The sequence below is a fragment of the Cryptotermes secundus genome, unplaced genomic scaffold, assembly GCF_002891405.2.
Source record: "Cryptotermes secundus unplaced genomic scaffold, Csec_1.0 scaffold649, whole genome shotgun sequence".
NCBI lineage: Eukaryota > Metazoa > Arthropoda > Insecta > Blattodea > Kalotermitidae > Cryptotermes > Cryptotermes secundus.
In genome coordinates, this window is record NW_019738882.1 from 39770 (window position 1) to 60264 (window position 20495).

The 20495-nt window shown below is 38.0% G+C and overlaps 1 protein-coding gene across 9 annotated transcripts in view; it reads left to right on the plus strand.

Moving 5' to 3' along the window:
• The window catches only part of LOC111871224 (guanine deaminase), a 33933-nt gene extending 13438 nt beyond the window's left edge, over positions 1–20495 (plus strand). For all 9 annotated transcript variants that reach the window (XM_033754168.1, XM_033754165.1, XM_033754163.1 and 6 more), the window contains 8 exons: positions 306–413; positions 7742–8005; positions 8384–8602; positions 11251–11358; positions 14061–14168; positions 14277–14442; positions 15919–16074; positions 18946–20495. In XM_033754168.1, coding sequence (XP_033610059.1) covers positions 7775–8005; positions 8384–8602; positions 11251–11358; positions 14061–14168; positions 14277–14442; positions 15919–16074; positions 18946–19142 — 1185 coding nt within the window. In that variant the 5' untranslated portion in view covers positions 306–413; positions 7742–7774 and the 3' untranslated portion in view covers positions 19143–20495. The remainder of the gene's footprint in view (positions 1–305; positions 414–7741; positions 8006–8383; positions 8603–11250; positions 11359–14060; positions 14169–14276; positions 14443–15918; positions 16075–18945) is intronic.

Consider the following 20495-nt stretch of genomic DNA (forward strand, 5'->3'; position numbering starts at 1 on the left):
AAGATGTACGTGACTTGTTCCTTTGACACACCAGTTGACCTTCAATGGCCTACACAGCATTATATCCCATAAGAGAGAATTCTTCAAACCGTAAATAATTAATCAGTGTCTATTATACATAAAAATGCATGTAAAAGTGGGTAGGTGAAGGCAAGGAAAGGAATGGTAGATTGTATATTTATGCTATCACTGATTCTGCATGTTCCTTGTTTCTTTCATGCCTCTTATCCCAGTTAACATATTCATACTTTAAGCCCCTGAAATATGTTATTCTTTTGTCTTATTTGTCTTGAATTTGATTTCAGAAAGCATATACTACAAGTTTCATAATAGCTGGCCCAATTGTGCACTCTGAAGATATCAGAGCACTGACTATTATTGAGCATGGGTTTATTGCAGTTGTGAGAGGCAAGGTAAGTGCATAAGTGCTACTAAAGGAAAAGTTTGTTCTAGAGAAGCACTTACATGTGGTGACTACATAAAACCTTTTCTGAGGAAACAGACTTAGCTTGCAACCCTGTAGAGACCAGTAGTAAGACTTAGATGCAAATGGGATGATAATATTAAAATGGAACTAACAAATATGATGGGGTTGTTTGGAATAGACTGAGCTGGCTCAGGACAGGGGCCAGTGGAGAGCTCTTGTGAACATGGTAATGAACCTTCATGTTCCATAAAATGGTGGGAAATTCTTGAGTAGCTGAAAAACTGGTGACTTCTCAAAAAAGAACTCAGTTACATGGAGTTTCTTGGTTAGACATAACCTGTACTACAGAACTGTTTCTATCAATGACATATTTATTTTCATATGATTTTAAGACAGTATACAGCATAGTCTTCTTAGGGATCTGTTGTGTCAATGTGGAGTTAATGTCTGCTGTTTCAGACAATGTATCCATCTCCATCATCAGGGCGACATGTGATGAGTGTCGAATTCTCATGCTATATTTATATTTATATAAAGCTCTCTTTCATTGCACCCCAGACTGCATGGGCAGAGTCAGATGGCTTGTTGTCATGTCCCAGCACAGGCCAGTCATCTGAATTCATGCTGCTTGCCACTGGTCCTTCCTTCTAATGTTTTTCCAAGTAATCTCATATGTTTTATTATGTTTGTGGCTGGGGGCCATTTGCTTAGGGGGGATCCCATATCTCTGTTAATGGTGTCGGAGTTAAGCTGGATCTCAATGACATCCTTAGCTACATGAAGTGTTCATTGTAAGACATGTATTAACACATATACCATGAAGATAATGTGGATCTATATATCTACTCCCACATACATCTTCATGGCGTAGTGCTTAATTAGTTAAGCACAGGGACAGTTTTACCTTTACCTTACACCATGAAGATACAAATAACTAAAGGTAGTACTTGCCTGCTTTCCCTCCTTCAGAGTACACAAAATACGTCCACAGTATGCTCAGAGAGAAATCGTTCTCCCTGCTCATATTGGTAGGGTAGTGGTTCACTTCTGCTGCATCTGTCATGAGCTTCTTCCTGAACCTGATTTCCTGGCCAGGATGCTGGTGTTACTGAGCAGGATATGATGACCCAGGTCAGTGCTGTGGTCTGACACTGTCAAGTTCCTCATTTGATACAGTTTGTTGTAACAGAGATCAAGTTCCACCCCAACAATGTGAACAGGAATGGCAGGTTCCCTCTGAGCAGATCATGGAAACCTCTATCCACTTCATGAAAGAAAAGGTGAGGAAGGTTCCCTAAAATGCATGATCATTACTTCCTCACAAGGTGACATTCCTCTATCCAGACCTTTGAAAAAAGGGCTGATTTCTCATTTCCCATCTGCAGGAGCCCTGAAATGGCCCATATTTCTACAAATTCTCCATGTTCTATTTTCCTTCCTGCAAGGAAAAGACAGTTATTGTAATGGATATAGATCTTGAAAGTATGACCATATCTAACAAGTCTGGGTGATCTACTGATGTTGCGAAAGTGCTGTACTATAATACATTATTCATTTCACTGGAAATGGTTAGAAACTAAACAAATTGTTTAAATTAACCATTTTCTCTCCCAACTATTTAATTTCACTTCTATATTCATTACAATTTAAAATACAGGGCAAATGTCCATGTGAAAACAATGTTACGAGGACATGAGACAATTCTGTCAATAAAAGAGGCCATTAGTAGGAACCAAGTCCTTGTTAAACAGTATGTAAGGAATAATTTAAAGTAACCAATATATTTATTCACATCATTATAGTAGTGGCATTTTAAAACTCAGCATTAAGTATCTTGCATGCTCTTACATTTCTCCTCCTTACTCAATATTCCTTTTGTACTGTACATATACAAGGTGTGGCAATAAAGAACCCGGATTACTTTTATGANACGAAACTACTGCACACCAAATGTAACCACATCCCCACAACCCATGAATTATCTCCTACCATACAAGATATCCATAAATGATCTTCTTGACTGTTTTACTGCTCAGAGCACAGTTAATAAATACAATCCATTTGAAAGAGTAACTCAAAAAGTATTACAAAAACCTATACTGTTCAATGGCGACACCATGAGCAGCCTGAACAATGTGACACCAATATTTATTTCATTTATTTAATGAATGGATCAATATACAGTTGATATTGGACAAGTGATGAACATCATAATAAATTAAGAGGCCTCAAATGAAACATAAAACAATCAAAATATACAATTAGAAAGATTTCATCCATAATCTTCTGTTTATGATTACAATAATTACAGACGATATTACAGGTCATAAGGACAACAATAAATTAAAATGATCAGAAATAAGGTTCTAAATATACTATAATAAAAGTATCAACACCCTATTATAAAACCCTCTTTCAGCTTCCTTTTGAGAAGGTGGTAATTTTTTACCTGTCCAATGTAAATGAAATTCAAAAAGGTCTTTCATGTATTTGGAAACACATACAAATGAACCTAAATACTAATGTAATTGTCTTGAGTCGACCCAAAAGAAGAGACTAGGAAGATCAATCTTGTGTGAATATAGAAATTATGAATTTTAACAGAAAGCTTGGCAAGCATTTGAAATCGTCTGACCATGAGCACCATAATGAGATTAATTGTGACAGAAAATATCATACTAGACATGGTTTGCAGTTGAATTTAAAAGGTAAGGAATATGTAGCTAAACAGTTACTTTTATAGAAACAAAATCAAATAAAAATGAACAGACTGTTATACCTTTAAACTGGAAGAAGGCACAGATGAAGGATAAAATGGAGAAGTGTGAAAGTAAGGATAGTATTAGTTCAGAAGAAGTTTAGGTAAACTTATCTGTGGATAAAGGGAAACAGTATGGAAGGATGTCTTCCTTGTCGTTAGGTAAGCGAGTCAGGAGACAAGCAGCAAATAGAAGTGATGATTTTTTATGGTAACACCTCAAAATATAAAGAATTTGAAGCCTTTGCATAGTATCTGGGATCTAACACAAATTCTATCCATAATGTGTATATATTTACCGTCTTTTAGTGAATTCAGTTTCACTTGTCACTTCACACTACATGTTTTGGCATCATTCTGCCATCCTCAGGTGTATCAATCACGTTAAACCATTGCACTGCCTGCCATCAAGTGTCCATTTATAAAATGACATAAAATGTGTGTTCTTCATTGTTCAATAATAAAATTTATATATTAAAACTTGCTAAGATCTATCATCTTACATGTCGTATATCAAACTCGTGTGTAACGCCATTCATCCGCTATGGGAGTCCTTCTTCTTATGTTTTACTTGTGTATATACTGTGTCTTTCTAATGTGGCCACACATATATATATGTTCTGGGCCCACTGCTGTTTAATGTCTATATTAACTATTTCCAAAATATCCTAAAAATTAAAAAAGTAAAAAGTAAAGCTATCCCTGTACCAGGCCGTGAAGGCCCATAGGGTTGTGAGATGTTGAGGGTTCCACATTACCTTGACAATTGGCTCAAAGATGATGGTAAGGTTGTCAGCCTTACGCGCCAGCTGCGCTTCACTCCCCAGGAAAATTATTTAATTAATTCCTGGTACTCATTTCTGTTAGAGGCTGAGTAAACCCCAGGGCCTAGTGCGGCCGGAAGGATTAGGTCAATTGAAAAAAATCCAATGACCTCATCGGGACTTGAACCCGCGACCTTCCAGCTTGTAGCATAGTACCTTAACCACTACGCTACCACGTACCCCATCCTAAAAATATAGCACATACTATTTTGTATTAGGATAACACCACAATTATAGTTACTTCAAATGATCTAAATACTTTGAATAATAAATTAAATAGAGTAATGAACTGCATTTCTAATTGGTTTCAAAATAATCATCTGGTATTTAATTTGGAAAAAACTCGATTTGATTAATTTACTAGCCTAAAGGCTCCAGAATATACATTATCAGTAACATATAATAATTTTGGTCTTAAAGTTGAAGATAATATTGAATTTTTGGGTATGTTCATAGATTGTCATCTTAATCGGAAACAACACTCTGAAAAGTTAATAACAAATTTAATACAGCATGTTTCATGCTGAGGAAGTTACAGTTCATAGTTAGTGAGCATGTCCTTCGAATGGTCTATTTTTCTCATCATCAGTCACAAGTTGAATATGGTATTATTTTTTTGGGGTTCTTCCTCAGCAAAGAAAAGCATTTTTGCGGCCCAAAAAAGGGCAATTAGGGTTATGTTAAGATTGAGTCTTAGAAGCTCTTGTAAAGAAAGCTTACAGAGAATGGGTATTTTAACTGTTCCTTGTTTATATATATATATATATATATATATATATATAGAGANACATGTTTCCTCAGTAAGACTATCTTTGATTTAGGGGGGGTTTGCTGTACTCATCAATCACAATTTATAATAATCTGCCACAAAATATACAAATTTTGAAAGACAATGCGAATATTTTTAGGCATATATTGAAAACTTTCTATTTCAAATGCTTTTTATTCAATAGACGAATACATTTCAAGCAAAAATTTTGCTGAATAAATGAATGTACTGTTGTTTGTAATTGCTGATGATGTGCCTAAACTGTGATTGATAATTTCACCCACTATATTTGGTAGTTATAATGGTGTATAAGTGTCTTTTCTCATTCATAATTTGTTTGTAATTGTTGTTGACTCGATTGTTTCTTTGCAATCAAGTCTTTTATAACGAGTTCTATACCCGGTCCGGATCGGACAACGGATCAATGAAACTATGTATGTATGTATGTATGTATGGGAGAGCAAGTGCTCACTTCTCAGGAATGACTTGGTTCCATGGAGTATGAATAAATATTGCATCTTGTAATTAGTAGCCTGCTACTGTAGATTTCCTGCTTGTGTGCAAGCTCATGGTTGTTAATGTGATTACAGTTTTACAACTGTATACTTCTTCTTCTACCATTTTATTTTGTAAATAAAATTTCTTCTTGTATACATGGAGTATGCAGTTAGTATATACTTGCATTTGGTGTAATAAAACAACCTTCTGCCACATTAGGGAATATTGTGATCAAATTTTGCAGAGGCGTCAATCAGCATAAAACATGAGGGAGATGTGGAATAGCAAAGTCTCGCGCACGCACAATACACACAGTTGCTTAGTACATACATGAACAGGCTATGGGCTGGATAGCTAGGGTTGTATTTCCCGAATGGGAATCAAATTCTTCTCTTCCTTACAGCTTCAAGACTGGCTCTGGGACCCATCCTACCTCCTATCCAGTGGTACCGGGGGGTTAAACGGCCGGGGCTTGAACCTGACCACTCAACACCAGCTTGTGCCCAAGCCAAGAATGTTGGAGCTATACCACTATTCCCACGCGTCTTAGTGGCATGGTGCTCAATTAATCAAATACAAGGGCAACGTTACCTTTGCCTTTCTACGAACATACTGTGTATGAGACACAGGGCATGCAATGAAGTAGTTTGCTGTACAACGAAAAGCACCTGAAGATGGCACTTTTGTGCTGAAACATGTACTGCAAGAGAGAAGAGTAAGGTGAATAAATGTATGCACTGTAAGACGGTTAAAATAAATCATGGACATAAATCAGTGCAACAGGACGCTAAAATATAACAATACTGTGTACAAATTATATCCAGATATAACGGAGAGCATGGTCTTAACAAACCTCCAAATGGAACATCCATGGCTGTGATATCACTCGTTCATGCTTCACAATACGCTTGTACTAACCAATAATTGATGATTTACATGGTGTATTCCGTGTGTTTACTATGGTCCTGTTACAACAAACTTCGTTTCAAGAAAGCCAACATGCTTAACACTTTGGTAGAACACTAAGCCATTTTACAATTCTAGCCAGGGATTAAATTGGAATCAGATTCACGTAGCTGGCACCGATTATTCAACATTATTATTCCTGTACTCCTTGAGCGGCCAGAAGATGGCACAGCTGAATTTCTGGCGCTAAATTTAACCTTGTGTACTGATCATTCTGGTAAATTGTACATGGCAGCGGTCACTGTGTAATAAAAGACTAAACTCGCAAGAAGTGTTTGCGGTCATCCTTTGTATGTAAACCAGCAGAAGTACCTGCTTATCATCTAGGATATGGTTTTCTTCCCTGTCAATATCATAATATGTGGTGGCATTTGCCAGTCATCTGTTCCCTGTCAACAGACTTTTGGGAAAAATTATAGATTATAAGAGAAGAAAATATACCGGACATAATTACCAAAAATCATAAGTTTTCTTAAAAGCTGTTGATCTATATCCTAAGATCTGTAAAAATAGTCTTAAATGGATGAAGCATAAGTTTTTAAGCAATTTTCCGGCTGCTCCCCCTAAGAATCTTGGTGACAACCCAATTGAGAACATCACAGTTCCTTGTCTTTAGCACTTTAATGATGGAAATGAAAAGAAAAAAAAACGTGGCTTCTCAATAAATAAATATACTATGCTGTTGACTTTAAAATAAATTAGAAATGAATCCAAAAAATATTTCTCACATCAATATTTAGGCATAATGGTCAATAAAAATGGAACTATATACATAACCAAATGAGCGTTTTTCCATTACTATACACAAGCAAAAAGATTGCAAGAAATTAAGAGTTACTTGTGTAATGAGGACTTGAACCACATCAAGAAACTTTTGCATTACCATAATATCCTCGGAGAGTCTAAAGCTGAAAATACATTCTGCATTTGTCAATGTATTTGCAAGTTTCAGCAAAACATTTTATTAGCAGAGACACTGCTGAGATTCTTTTTTTCAGAATGAATTTTCAGATTGTGATCTTTTATGTTGTGTGACACACATAAACAGGTCATGAAATCCTCTTATCTAGTGACAAGACTGACTTTTATCTACAGACGAGATATTTACTTTCTCCTGACATGACACTTTTCTATTTAAACATTTGGAAAATGGGCTACTTTCTTACACCCTGCTTCTGGTACACTACTTCTGTTCCTCTTGTGATGAAAGACAATATTATGGCCGAGAAAAGGGCCATTTTCCTGCTCACAGCACTTATTGGTCTGGATTGTTTTCCATTTCTCCTCCCACACCTATGGGTCTCAACAACAACCTTCCTTGCAATCTGCATATATTACTGATTTCTGAACTTTATTACTTCTGCCCTGAAGATGGAGGCAACATGTTCCTTCAAAGGGTTGGTATGTGCATACAAAATTGCGAAGTATTACAACCCAGGTGACCTAATCTTCTTTCTTTAGTCCTACCTTATATGGGCTGATACTCATGTGGATTTCAGATTGTGTCAGTATGCAGGAACACAGAGAAGCTGATGCAGACTCAGCAAGAATATGGAATTGAAGATGTGAATGTGTATTATCTTAATGAGGGAGAATTTGTAATGCCAGGCTTTGTTGACACACACATTCATGCACCTCAGTATCCAAATGCTGGCTTAGGCTATGACAAACAGCTGCTGGATTGGCTTACAACATACACTTTTCCTTTAGAAAAGAAGTACGTGGATGTAGATTTTGCCATTGGGGTTTACGAGTCTGTTGTGGTAAGTCAACATCACATAATGATAATTAGTTGGTATATTTTATGAACATCATAAATGTAGAATATGGTATACTTCAATGTTATGCACATTGCCTGCTTACTTGGTTTACCCTTCCACCCTGAAGATGGAGCCAATACATTCCTCCAAAATACTGGTATCCACTTACAAGACTACCCTGTGTCATAACCCAGACCACAATCTGAAGTTACTGCTGTGAAAACATAAAGTACCAGCAACATTATATCATAAAGATAAGAGTATTTACTAAAATTAACAAAATGAGGTCAGATTTATTAGACTAAGATATTATTTTTATAAAGATCTAAATTAACTGTGTACTGTTACCGACACCTTCTCTGCTTACTGCTGTACTTCCAGAGAAAAACACTGGCAAGTGGAACCACAACGGCAACGTATTTTGCAACAATCCACTATGAGAGCTCATTATTTTTGGCAGATATTGTGGAACGTCTGGGGCAACGTGCATTCATTGGAAAAGTGAATATGAACCACGGCACTCCAGAGGGATATGGGGAACATATATATGATTCATTTACCTGCACAGAGCAGTACATCAGGAATATTCAGTGCAAGAGGGTAATTAATACTTGATTTCTTATTCTAAACTAGCAATGCCCATGTGCTAATGTGCATGTCCATGGCCACTGGCCAAATGACGATTTCACCATCCCCTATAGCTGTAGCATTTGAGACCCGGGCATCTATCAACTAGTAACCTGAAAGAGAGACCTTCAAAATGAAATGTCATGTTTTACTTGTACCTTAAATTGCAAAATTTTACAATTTACAGCATTTTCTGTGTTCTATCAAAATGCATCTTCCATAGTAATGTTAATAGAGCAATGTACAGATGCATGTGTGAAAAAGATGGTTTATAACTTGAGATCTAGATTCCAACTTTAGCAAGTGGCACCATTCATGCTGCAACAATAAAAACAAGTTAACCTCATGAACGCTTATGAATTCCTGATTATGATATGCTGCACCATCTGTTAACATACTCTACAGTCAGTGTAAATGCAATCCATTGAGTGGTGCCTCCATCTGCATACCTGTGTGTACTGTTGTATCCTGCGGTTGAGGGATAAGGTTGGTCTTGGGCGAGCGGATCCCTTGGGAGGCAGAATGGGGTATACCTCTCAGCAGTTGTAATATACTCAGGTTTATTACTAACAAATGAATTACAAGAATCTTGAAAGAACGTAGAAGTGGTAATCTGCCTAAGCTAAGGGCAGTACCGACTCTTAGATGGAAATACAAGCAGCCGCAACTAATTGTCTGATCTAAAAAGCGCCCGGGGCATCAGTCCTTGGGGTTTTATACTACACTTAAGGACTCACTCCCAGATTATTACCAAATATGGTTACAGAAATGGTCACTTGGACTTCACTCCTTGCGGCTGTACTATTCATAGCGTTGTTCGCCCCTCGCTCCAAACGTGACGTAGTGTCTCGGGTCACAAGTTCAATTTATATCCGGCTGGCTGGCAGCACTTGAATGGAAGAATACAGCTTACAACAGCTCATACATACATTCTGTTAAAATAACCCAAATCATGTGCAATACCTCGGTATTTGTACCTATCCCTACAGGTAATTTAATATCATTATGCGTTAAACTATCCATCCTAGACCCCTATACAACACTACAGCTGGTGCACAGCAGACAATATATTCCTTATGTATAAGGGGCAGTCAAATGAAAACAGGTCACCACACATACCTCACACGGTGCGCAAGTTGGTAACACTGGAATTTTCTCACAGTATGAACATCTGGTGGGGACTCTGGAAAGCACAGTTACAATGTGCACTTACACACCTGTCGTTTGTTTATTGTGCTGGAAGTAAGGTTAGCACTATGTGTGGTCATCCAACATCAGTAATGGAGGTGGGTAAAGAAGAACAGTGAAGTGTGGTATGCTTCTTAACTGCTGAAGGAATAGGAGGATGAGAAATCCATCGTCGCATGTCTGTTGTTTACGGCGAACACAGCATGTCACGTTTGTGTGTGCTGGCATGGCATAAGAGATTCCGAGAGGGATGTGTGTCACTGCAAGGTGATGCTTGCCCAGGACAGGCTCATCGTGTCATCACTCCTGATGTTATTGCGGTGTTTGATGGTTGTATCCAGGCAAACGGATGGATCACTGTGGAATAAATTAGTCTTTTGATGGGTATAAGTCACGGTTCTGTAAACACCTGCTGTACCTCAAAATCTGCGAGCAGTGGCTTCCACATCAACTCCTGGAGGAACAGAAGACTCAGAGAATGGCTGCATCACTGGGTCACTTGCAACGATACCATGAGGAAGAGTATGCTTTTCTGTACCGTAGTGCCATTGGGGACAAAACTTGGTGCCACCATTTTGAACCCGAGAGCAAATGGCAGAGCCAACAGTGGAAACACGTGAATTCTCCCCCACTGAAAAAATCCAAAGCTGTACACACAAGTTCCGGGAAAGTGATGATGGCATTCTTCTTTGACTGCAAGGGCCCTCTGCTTGTNAAAGATGTGGTTCTGTAGACAGGCCACAAGCGTTTCCAAGGATGGGACTGACCGTCTTATCTCCCAGTGGGATAAATATATTAACAGTTTTGGATATTAATTTTGAGGTAAGAAATGTTCTTTAATATGTTTTGGCTTCTGACCCATTTTCATTTGACTGCCCCTCATATATTCAGGAATGTTATATGACCACTGGCAATCTCCAAAGCTAGCTTGCTAAAGCTATCCCTGTAACAGGCCATGAAGACCCATAGGGTTGTGAGATGTCGAGGCTCCCACATTTTCTCTAGAAAATTGGCTCACAGATGGCAGTGAGGTTGTTAGCCTGACACACTGGACGCTCTTTACTCCCCAGGAGGCAGTCTCTAAAATGCCTCTATATGTACACATGTGTGCAAGCATGATCATATACACAAATTTGCAGGTCTTAAAATGATCTGAATTGCTTTGAAAAGAGGGACACATTAACTTATAGACTGACACTTCCGAATTATTGTAAGCTGGTTGTTTGGATGGAAGATACATAGTGCAAGTTCACCTGTTTGATTGTTTGACAAAAATCATTGTAAACCCCAGTCCAAAGATCTGAATTTTTGTTATGACCAGAACATGATATACATGTCAATAATAAATTTGGAACATAATTTTATGAAAGGGAGGTACACTGTGACTTTATGTGGTTTTAATGAATTTCATGTTTCTGTTCTGTACACTACAGAATGAGCTTGTTCAGCCAATTATAACGCCAAGGTTTGCATTAAATTGTGACATGCAGCTCATGATGCTTCTGGGTGAACTTGCTGCTAAGTATAATGTGCACATTCAGGTGAGCACTCATTTTTATATGTACCATAATTAAGTGCTGTTGGTTACATTCTACTAATGGTAACGAGTTATATGTATTGTCACATGTCAATAGATGGCGTTTGGATTGGTAATCAGGTTTATTGGACTCTTAAATAGCTCATAACTACAAATGACCATGACAGTCTCACTGAGTGACATACTCCAAAGATCACTGTAACTACAGCACACACAAAGTCTCCTCAGTCTTCACTAGCCGTTGCTTGGTAATGGATTCCAACAGCGGATGTTCCCCTTTCTTTTGGGTTCTGTCCTCAGCATCTCATTTCTCACAATTGCAACTCTCTGCTGATTCCACCATGAATGTTCCTCTGCCTCTGTGGCTGACGTTCTCACAGGCCGGCTGCCATCTCGCACCAACCTCCTACTTTACTAGTTAGTTAGTTAGTTAGTTATTGGAGAGGTTGGGTTTCCCCATGCACTTAGACCAGTATTGGTCCATTGTTCTTCCCTCTATAATATTCTACGAGTCTCTATACCCTACCGATACTGGTGCATACCATCAGTCCCGACCGAGCCAGTGAGTTCGGCCTCTACTGGCTTGGCGGTATCTATAATGCTTCCCCCATCTATCAGAGGCGTTAAAGACTACTGTTGGGCGGGAAATGTCCTGAATTTTGCTCAGAGACCTCCTTTGGAGACATGAGGTTCTTTTACGTGCTGTAAAGCTACGACACGGGACCCATGGCTAACTGCCATTTCAAGACTGCCTGTAATGGCAGCTGGTCCTCATTATATAGCCCAAGCATGGACTGCACAGGTAACATCTCTTCCATTATTGCATGTTCTCTCATTGCCAGGGAAACATGTCCACAGAGCTGTTACCTAGCAATGGCTATTGTACTGTCACCTGTTTACACAACTGTTACTAAGTAATGGGTCTGTATTTTTGTTTTCGTTACTTCTATGTGCATCGAAGGATAAGTAAGAATCAGTGTTCAATCTAACCCTGCTTTATTGACAACTTTTGATACACAAGGGCGTTTTATATATATTCACACACATAACCATGGTAACACATAACAATAGAGAGATTCTGTTTTTACACATGTAACAGTAGTAACTCATAACAGTAGAGAAATTAGAAACAGCACATGTAGCGCAGTCTATTATTGAAAATTGTTTACTACGATGTTGTCAACTCTAGTATTATATTTTAACATTAGAGAGTTGCCAACATAACATGTATGTCACAATATGGCGTCTATCGGTGACAAATTGTGAGGGGCTCGAGGTGCTATAGTGCATGAGGAGAATGAGTTGTGCATTAAATACTTATGCACACACAAAATTGTCCATCTATTCCTTGAACCAGGGTACATCTTACCTTGTGTATGAACCTTATGGACTTGAAGTGGAATTGTGCTTGAATTTCTCACCCATGTAGGAATACTGCAAGTTTGTTGGAAACAGTGTCTTCTAACTTTCCAATGGTGATGGAAGTCAATGTCATTAACTGAAAATGACCCACCAAAGATAAAATGGAAAATCATTCTTTCTACCTAGCTTTTATCCCTTCATGTTCTCAACTTCTTCATATTGAAACACTTCCCTTATATAAATAAACGTTAAACATTCTTAGTTATAACATACAATAGCATGAAGAAGTATACATATTGTGATAAAAGCGACTTCCGTAGTCTAGGGGTAACGTTCCGACCTCATGACTCAAGGTACGCGGGTTCAAACCCGGCAGAGGTCGTGGAATTTTTAAGGGTGGAAAAATTCAGGGAACAAGTCCTCTGGGAAGGACTTTAAGCCGTGGGTCCCGTGTCGTAGATTTACCGCACGTAAAAGATCCTCATGTCTCTAAGAGACCTCTGAGTGAAATTAGGCAACAATTTCCTGCCCAAATAGTTTCCAATGCCTCTGGTAGATGGGGGAAATATCAGGTACCGATGGCCGACCTTGTTGGCTGAACGGGGCTGATAGCACGCACCAGTAAATTAAATTAAAGGGGGAGGCACAATGGACCAATAACTGGTCTAAGTGCATGGGGAAACCCACCCCCCTCTAATAATAATAATAATAATAATAATAATATTGTGATAAATGTGACAATTGCTAGGCAACAGGTTGGTATCACATGATCCTGCAGCAATGAACAAGTCCACTGCTAGCCAACGGCTCGCCAAACACACATTCCCATGACAACAGATGACAGAATGACAACTAACTGTTTGGGGTGGTGGTCTATTCGGTTTTCCTTAAGTTATAAAGGTAGGACATGTGAGAACACTGAGCAGAGTTCATTCATAGGCAAGTTGTGATTCTTCATTAGGTATCTGCAAGAGAGTAATAATTCAGTTGTAAGAGCATTCAGTGTTCTGCTGTGGAGTGTTAACCAGTGGACATTGGAAGCTGAAGAAGTGCCCGACTTGTAAATCAGAACTAAGTTGTCACACAGAAGAGAAGACGCACGTAGTCCAGTAAAGAATGGAGCAAGTTTTAGACAGATACTGCTTGTGAGCTGTTATAATTCACTGTAATTGTAAAGAAGTGCCAATAAATCCAATCATCCAATCCAGAAACCATTATTAGTAGTCATTCGTTTCTTATTCACTATTATCTGATCTCTCAGTGTAATATGATCAAAATAAACTATACATAAATGAAAGTATAAACATTTTTAAGGATACTCCTTTTTTAATTCATATGCTATAGACTCACATTTCTGAGAGCACAGGCGAAGTTGCAGCAGTACAAAAACTCTACCCTCAATGCAGAAACTATGCTGATGTGTATGACAGAGCAGGATTACTCACAAACAAGGTGATGTAATTGTTGGATTAAACAAAAATTTCCAATTGAAGCAATTTGTCCATGTTCAGTAATGAAGTCTGAAAGCTTTATTTTAATGAAGAAATGGGAACGTTGCAGACAGTGTTGGCCCACGGCATACACCTCAGTGATGATGAATTGAAAGTTCTGGCCGCTCGAGGTACATCCATCTCACACTGCCCCAACTCAAACACTTCACTCAAGAGTGGCCTCTGTGATGTTCGCAGATTGCTGGACACTGGCATCAAAGTTGGACTGGGAACGGGTAATATTTTATCATATGGTAGAACACAAATTCTGAAATTTGATGACTGCTGGCCTGTGAAATGGCAGTTAAGATTCATATTACACTCTTTAGGCTTATGATAGTGTGCAGTCTGGCATGTTGATATCAGCATTCTGCCTACATATTCAGAGTAGTAATGCCCGATTGGTGTGCTAGAAAATGCAAATATAATCTAGACAAATGTTGATTTTAAGCTCTCATTGCAATGACTGATAAGTATTGTCTTCTGGGCTGTAACACTGTCTAGCTTGGAGGCAGCCCAGCATGAAGGAACTTATCACCTCCATCTTGAAGTTGAGCTCAGCTTGCCACTTGCTTGGTTTACTCTTAGAACCTGAAGGTGGAAGCAGTATGTTCCTTCCTCTCTTGAACTACATGGCATTACAGCCCAGAAGACTGTGCTCAAGTTGCTAATTATTTAGTGTTACGGTTGTTCTGCAAACAATAATTTTAATATGAAGATTTGAGGTGCTTGTGGTGGTGACTACAAAGATTACTGTCTTATTAAATTTTGCATTTATATATCTTTAAAAGCACACAATATATTCAACCCTTAATGCAACTATTTTCACTTTTATTTCTTCTCCTCATGACATGTTTCAGCCTCAAACAACCATCATCATGTGTTTTGTCTATGCCAGTGTTCCTCAACCGCCAGGCTGCAGCCTGGTCCTGTGCCCTGGCATCAATTATATGGGAACTCGTCTTATAGAAAAAAGAATTTACCAGGCTGTTGTCTGAAAAAGGTTGAGAACCACTGGTCTATGCCAGAATCGTTGCACTGTATAAAATGTTCACTTATTTATATACTTATATATATACATACTTGCGAAGGTGATGTTTTTTGTTTAATTTACTTGATGTACACTCAATATTTATTTTCATTGATTGATATCACTTTTTAATTTAATTCTGGTTTGAAATTTCTTAAAATTATATCATTCTTGCACCTCTATTAGGGGTGTCATCCACTTGTCAAAATCATATAGCTCTATGTTCTGACTTGGTGTTCATGTGTTGCTTCTATTCATAAGCCCTTTGTGTTATTTTTTTCTATTTGTATGTTGTTCCTTTCCCTTGCATATGATGCTGTTACCTCTTGTGTGTGGACGTTTGAAAGTGTAGACACTACAGTACAAATTCAAATGTCCACATACAAGAAGTAACAATCTGCTGTCTCCATCTTCAAGGCTGAAGAGTCACTCTTCTTATTTTGAAAGCATATGATAACAGCACATTGTAGCATAAAGGAAATGTATGTCGTTCAACCTGTGTAATTTTTATGTCATTACCATCATGTAAATTTATTCTAAATATTGAAGAACCTGTACAACAGACTTCATGACTGTCTTTCTCTCTAACTGTAAAGGTCACACTATGCCATTATAAATTATAATCTTTAAGAGTGAGAACAGTATGGAAGCTTTGCTAGTAGCTGATGTTTTTTGCATCTAGATGTCTCTGGTGGCTACAGCATTTCCATCCTGAATGCTATTCGGTCTGCACTACAAACCTCAACTCATATCTTTTTTAAAAAGCACCAGGGCAGTGGCTATATTCCTTTGTCTTATCATGAAGCATTTTACCTTGCCACATTAGGGGGAGCCAAAGGTATGTGATTTAAAGCCTTACTGATACTAATACATAGAGGATTTTATCTTGAACATTCTGTTATTCAGAAAAAAGAAGATACATGGGATGAACAATTAAGAATTTCTGCAAATTTCTGCATAAGTGCAGTTGTTAAAACACCATGAACCATGGTGTGTAAGTAACTCTTCATACGTATCTAGCAGCGTATGAGTTTGTTCATGTAATAACAACTGAGTCAATTTTCTAAACACAGTGGTTCCAAAAAGCTGGTACAATGGATAAAGTCCACAACGCCTGAAAAAAACTTTGAATGACTGCAGTTCAGTTCTGGATAATAGTATTAGGATAGCTCTTTTTTTACTGACTCATTCAGCACAGACGTGATACCTGCCTATCCTAAAATTTAAAGTGTACGAAGGTTACTTCCACAGGAGTATATGTGGCTGGAATGTGAAATTAATTATTTATCATACAGTGCCAAGGTTAAAAATACATGGAGCATTACCTCCAAATTTATTTCATGGTGCTCAGATGCAAGGATATCTTTGCTCTAGCATATCAAAATTCTCTATCATTCCATAAAATCCGAATACGTTCTGAACCTCTGTAACTGTCAGCGTTAATATCTTCTACTCTTCTGAGGCTACTGGGATACTCAGTGATGATCAGTATTCTCTATGTAATACAGCAATTAAATCCTAAAACAGTAGTGTAAGGTAAAACTGTCCATGTGCTTAACGAATTAAGCACTACACCATGAAGGTGTATGGGGGAGTGGATTTATAGATTCACATTTTCCTGACCTCGGCACTAGCTGGAGATGAATGGTTAGCTTCATGCACCTGCCACTTTACCCCTGGGGAAAGAGCCCCCATAATCAATTTGACAGGAGGTCGGGTGGACCCCAGAGCCAGTCTGGATAAAGTGGAGAAGAGAAAATTCTTGTTCCTACCAGGACTCGAACTCTCTGAGTCTTCAGTCATCCAGCCTGTAGCCAGTCACTATGCTGAATAAACTATCCTGTCTCTTTGTTTTTTCCTAAACAATTAAGTAAAATAAAAAAGGTAAGAAGACAAAGTTATCCCTGTGTTTAACTAATTAAGTACCATGTCACAGAGATGCCTGGGGGACTGGAGGTACAGCTGCACCATCCATAACCTTGGCACTAGTTGGAGGTTAAGTGGCAGTTTCATGCCTTGTTTGCTTTACTTCCAGGAAAACAGGCTTCAGCACCCGCTGTATAGAAGAGTGGGTGGGCTCCAGAGGGGGGGAATCTGTCTTTGCTAGAATCAAATTTTGATTTCTTGGTAGTCCATCTGCAACCTAGCCATTGTACTGTCAGAGCTATCTTAGCTTGCCTAAAATTAATTTCATTTTTAATTTGATAGTCAGCACCTTTTAAGTTAAAATTTTTAACAATTTCAATAGAAACTAAGTGTCCAGACAAAGTCATACAACACCATCTTAAGCATTTACACACATTTCCTTGTTATTTTAACTGCTCAACTTACTTCTCACATAGGGCCACGCCATAGCTCAAGCGGTTAGTTGTTGGCTTCCCACTGCGGCGGCCTGGGTTCAATCCCGGGTCTGGTCAAGTGGGATTTGTGGTGGACAAAGTGGTGCTGGGGCAGGTTTTCTTCACGTACTTCAGTTTCCCCTGCCAATCTTCATTCCACCAATTGCTCCACAATCACCCTCACCTATCATCTGGGGCTGGTACAATAGGCCAGAAGTGGCCACAGTGCAAGGGACTTAGTCCCACCACACTAACAATAAAAAAAATAATACTTCACATCTCAAGTTGTAATCATTCATATTAATGAATTATCTAGTGGGAAATGAAAAGGATTCACATTTCAAATTAATACGAATCAAGCTTTCATCACCTGCAGCAATTTAACATTTAAAAAGCCTTTACATGTTCTGGCCACTATTGGCCATCATCAGAGTGCACAGCCAATACTACAGAGCAAACACTTACAAGTATGATTAACAAGTTATTTAAAAGGGATTCCTACAATCAGAAATTGAGAGATTAAAATATTAAAGTAATTAAGATAAATTATAAAATGATCAACAATATCAGTAAAATTAATTGAAAATTCTTATTATATGGGTATGTGATTCTGGTGGTGGCTCTATCTTCTTACTGCTGGTATGTAAAATCTCTTGCATAGCTGGCAAAATGTTTGTCTGTAATGTTGTGTGTGTTCCAGAGGGCCATGGTGGTCAGTGGAATGTGTTGTAGTTCACCTGTTAAATATTGATTGCTGCACCTGATGGACCTTCATACTTACTAGTCATTATAAACATTTCATTTGTTTGTGATCTCCTAGTAGAACAAAATATGAAGTGTAAATCAAGTGCTATCTACAAATGAACCGCAAAACATTTATTTATCCTCAATCATTCCTGCTTATTCTGTGCAATGGAGTGCCAAGTTTTGTTGCACTGAAAAATAATTTTAAGCAAAGAGGCACACTTGCTGCAAACATAATTAACAAATTCCACTGGGCAAAGTCCTTGAGACGCCAGTAGTTGCTCTGCCAGTTAAGACATTTCCATCATCTGGAACCCAAGGGTTCATTATTGTGTGCACAAAAGTCCAGCTGTTTCACTCTCCTGAGCCAGATTAATCCAGTCCACACCTTCTTATTTCTTTAAAATCCATTTTAATACTATCGTCCCACTCTACTTCAATGTTCCAAAGTGATCTCCTTCATTCAGGTTTCCCTGCCAAAACTTTATATGCATTTTTCTTCTTTCCCTTGTGTGAAAATTGCTCTCCTCAGCTCATCCTCCTTAATTTGATCATCCTAGCTAACTTAGTTATCACATTATAAAATGGCAAGAAATATACCATTAAAATTATTCTTTGTATTTCAGCTCTTTCTGTGGATGACAAGACTGGAAATTTTAAAGTGGGGAAGGATTTTGATGCTTTGATTGTTAACATGAGGAAACCTGGACCTATTGACATCCTGGACAAGACAGATATAAAGGACCTGATACAGAAGTTTCTGTACACTGGTGATGATCGCAACATCAGCAAGGTGTATGTTGCTGGGCGTCAAGTGAAATAATGTCTGGCTACTACTGAAGTACACTTTTAATTCTGGGGCAATACCTCTAACTAAGCTACAACACTTCTTACCACACCTTCCCCAATTCATTATTTACTTATGACCCTACCACTCAACATTATACAGCACTGTTAAGTAAAACATAACTAAATAAATAAGTAAAGTACAGTGTGGTCACAAATTATGCAAATCTGAAATAGCGTGATATAATAAACTCTCACTTTATGTGCAAATTTTGAAATAATGTGAATCCCAAAAAATTTGGCAACGATCAATTCCCATGAGAAAACTCGTCTTGAATTATGCAAAGTCTTCAAGAATGCATATTCGCATAAAATGAGACCACACTGTACATTATAAAATGCTGAACATTGAAAGGATGACATGGAATTTGAACAAAATGTTTCACAGGGTTCAAGTTATCATGGAGACATGAAGAAAAAAGTTATTTGTGTACAATTCAGTTTTAATAGCAAAATAATGCTATGCAAGTTTTGCATATGGTTTTTAACTTCCCCTCATTTATTCAAACTATTGTGAGAAGAAAGCTAGTGGTAGTCAATAAATATACAACTATGTATGTATACACAACAATGTAGGTACAGCTTATGTAAGTCTGTATCATAATCTGACAAATATAAGGCCTTGCACTATGTGAATGTAATTTTTTGTATGTTATATGCAATAAAGGCCACAACCCTGAGCTTCAGAAATACTCTGGTTGACTTTCCTCTGCAATTCATGGCCATAATGAGGTGATGCATAAATGGGTAAGTCTATTCTATCAAACAATGCACACATGAAAAAGCCCGTGACTCAAAAAACAGCACTGGGTGAAAAAGAAAAGAAATCAAGTGCAACGTTTCAGAATTGGCAGACAGACATGCATTGTAAGTCCAATGTAGTATGTACTACACTATGACTAACCGTGGTTTCACATGACACACAAAATCTACACTTGTGCAGCCATCAATGATGCAAAGTTGGTGTAAAGGTACTTGATAAAAGGTGAGTCAGAACCTGATATATTTTGGGTAAACATATTGTACTACTGTACTTCTTACATCAAGTGTGATTAGCAATCTTTTCACAAGAATGCTGCCATTGGAGGCACATGACTGGCCATACATGGGACAAAAACAAATTAAGCATTCCATATTAACAGTCAGCTATTCAGTCCTTGCAGCTCTGAACAAAACACCTCTATGCCCATAACAATTATGTGAGTTGTTGAAGTCTTGTACATTTTAGATTTAAGACCAGAGTTAAAAATTAAGTCTCTGTATGTGCATATGTGTGTGTGTGTGTGTGTGTGTGAAAGAACCACGAAAAAAACGTTATTCTGAACTTTCA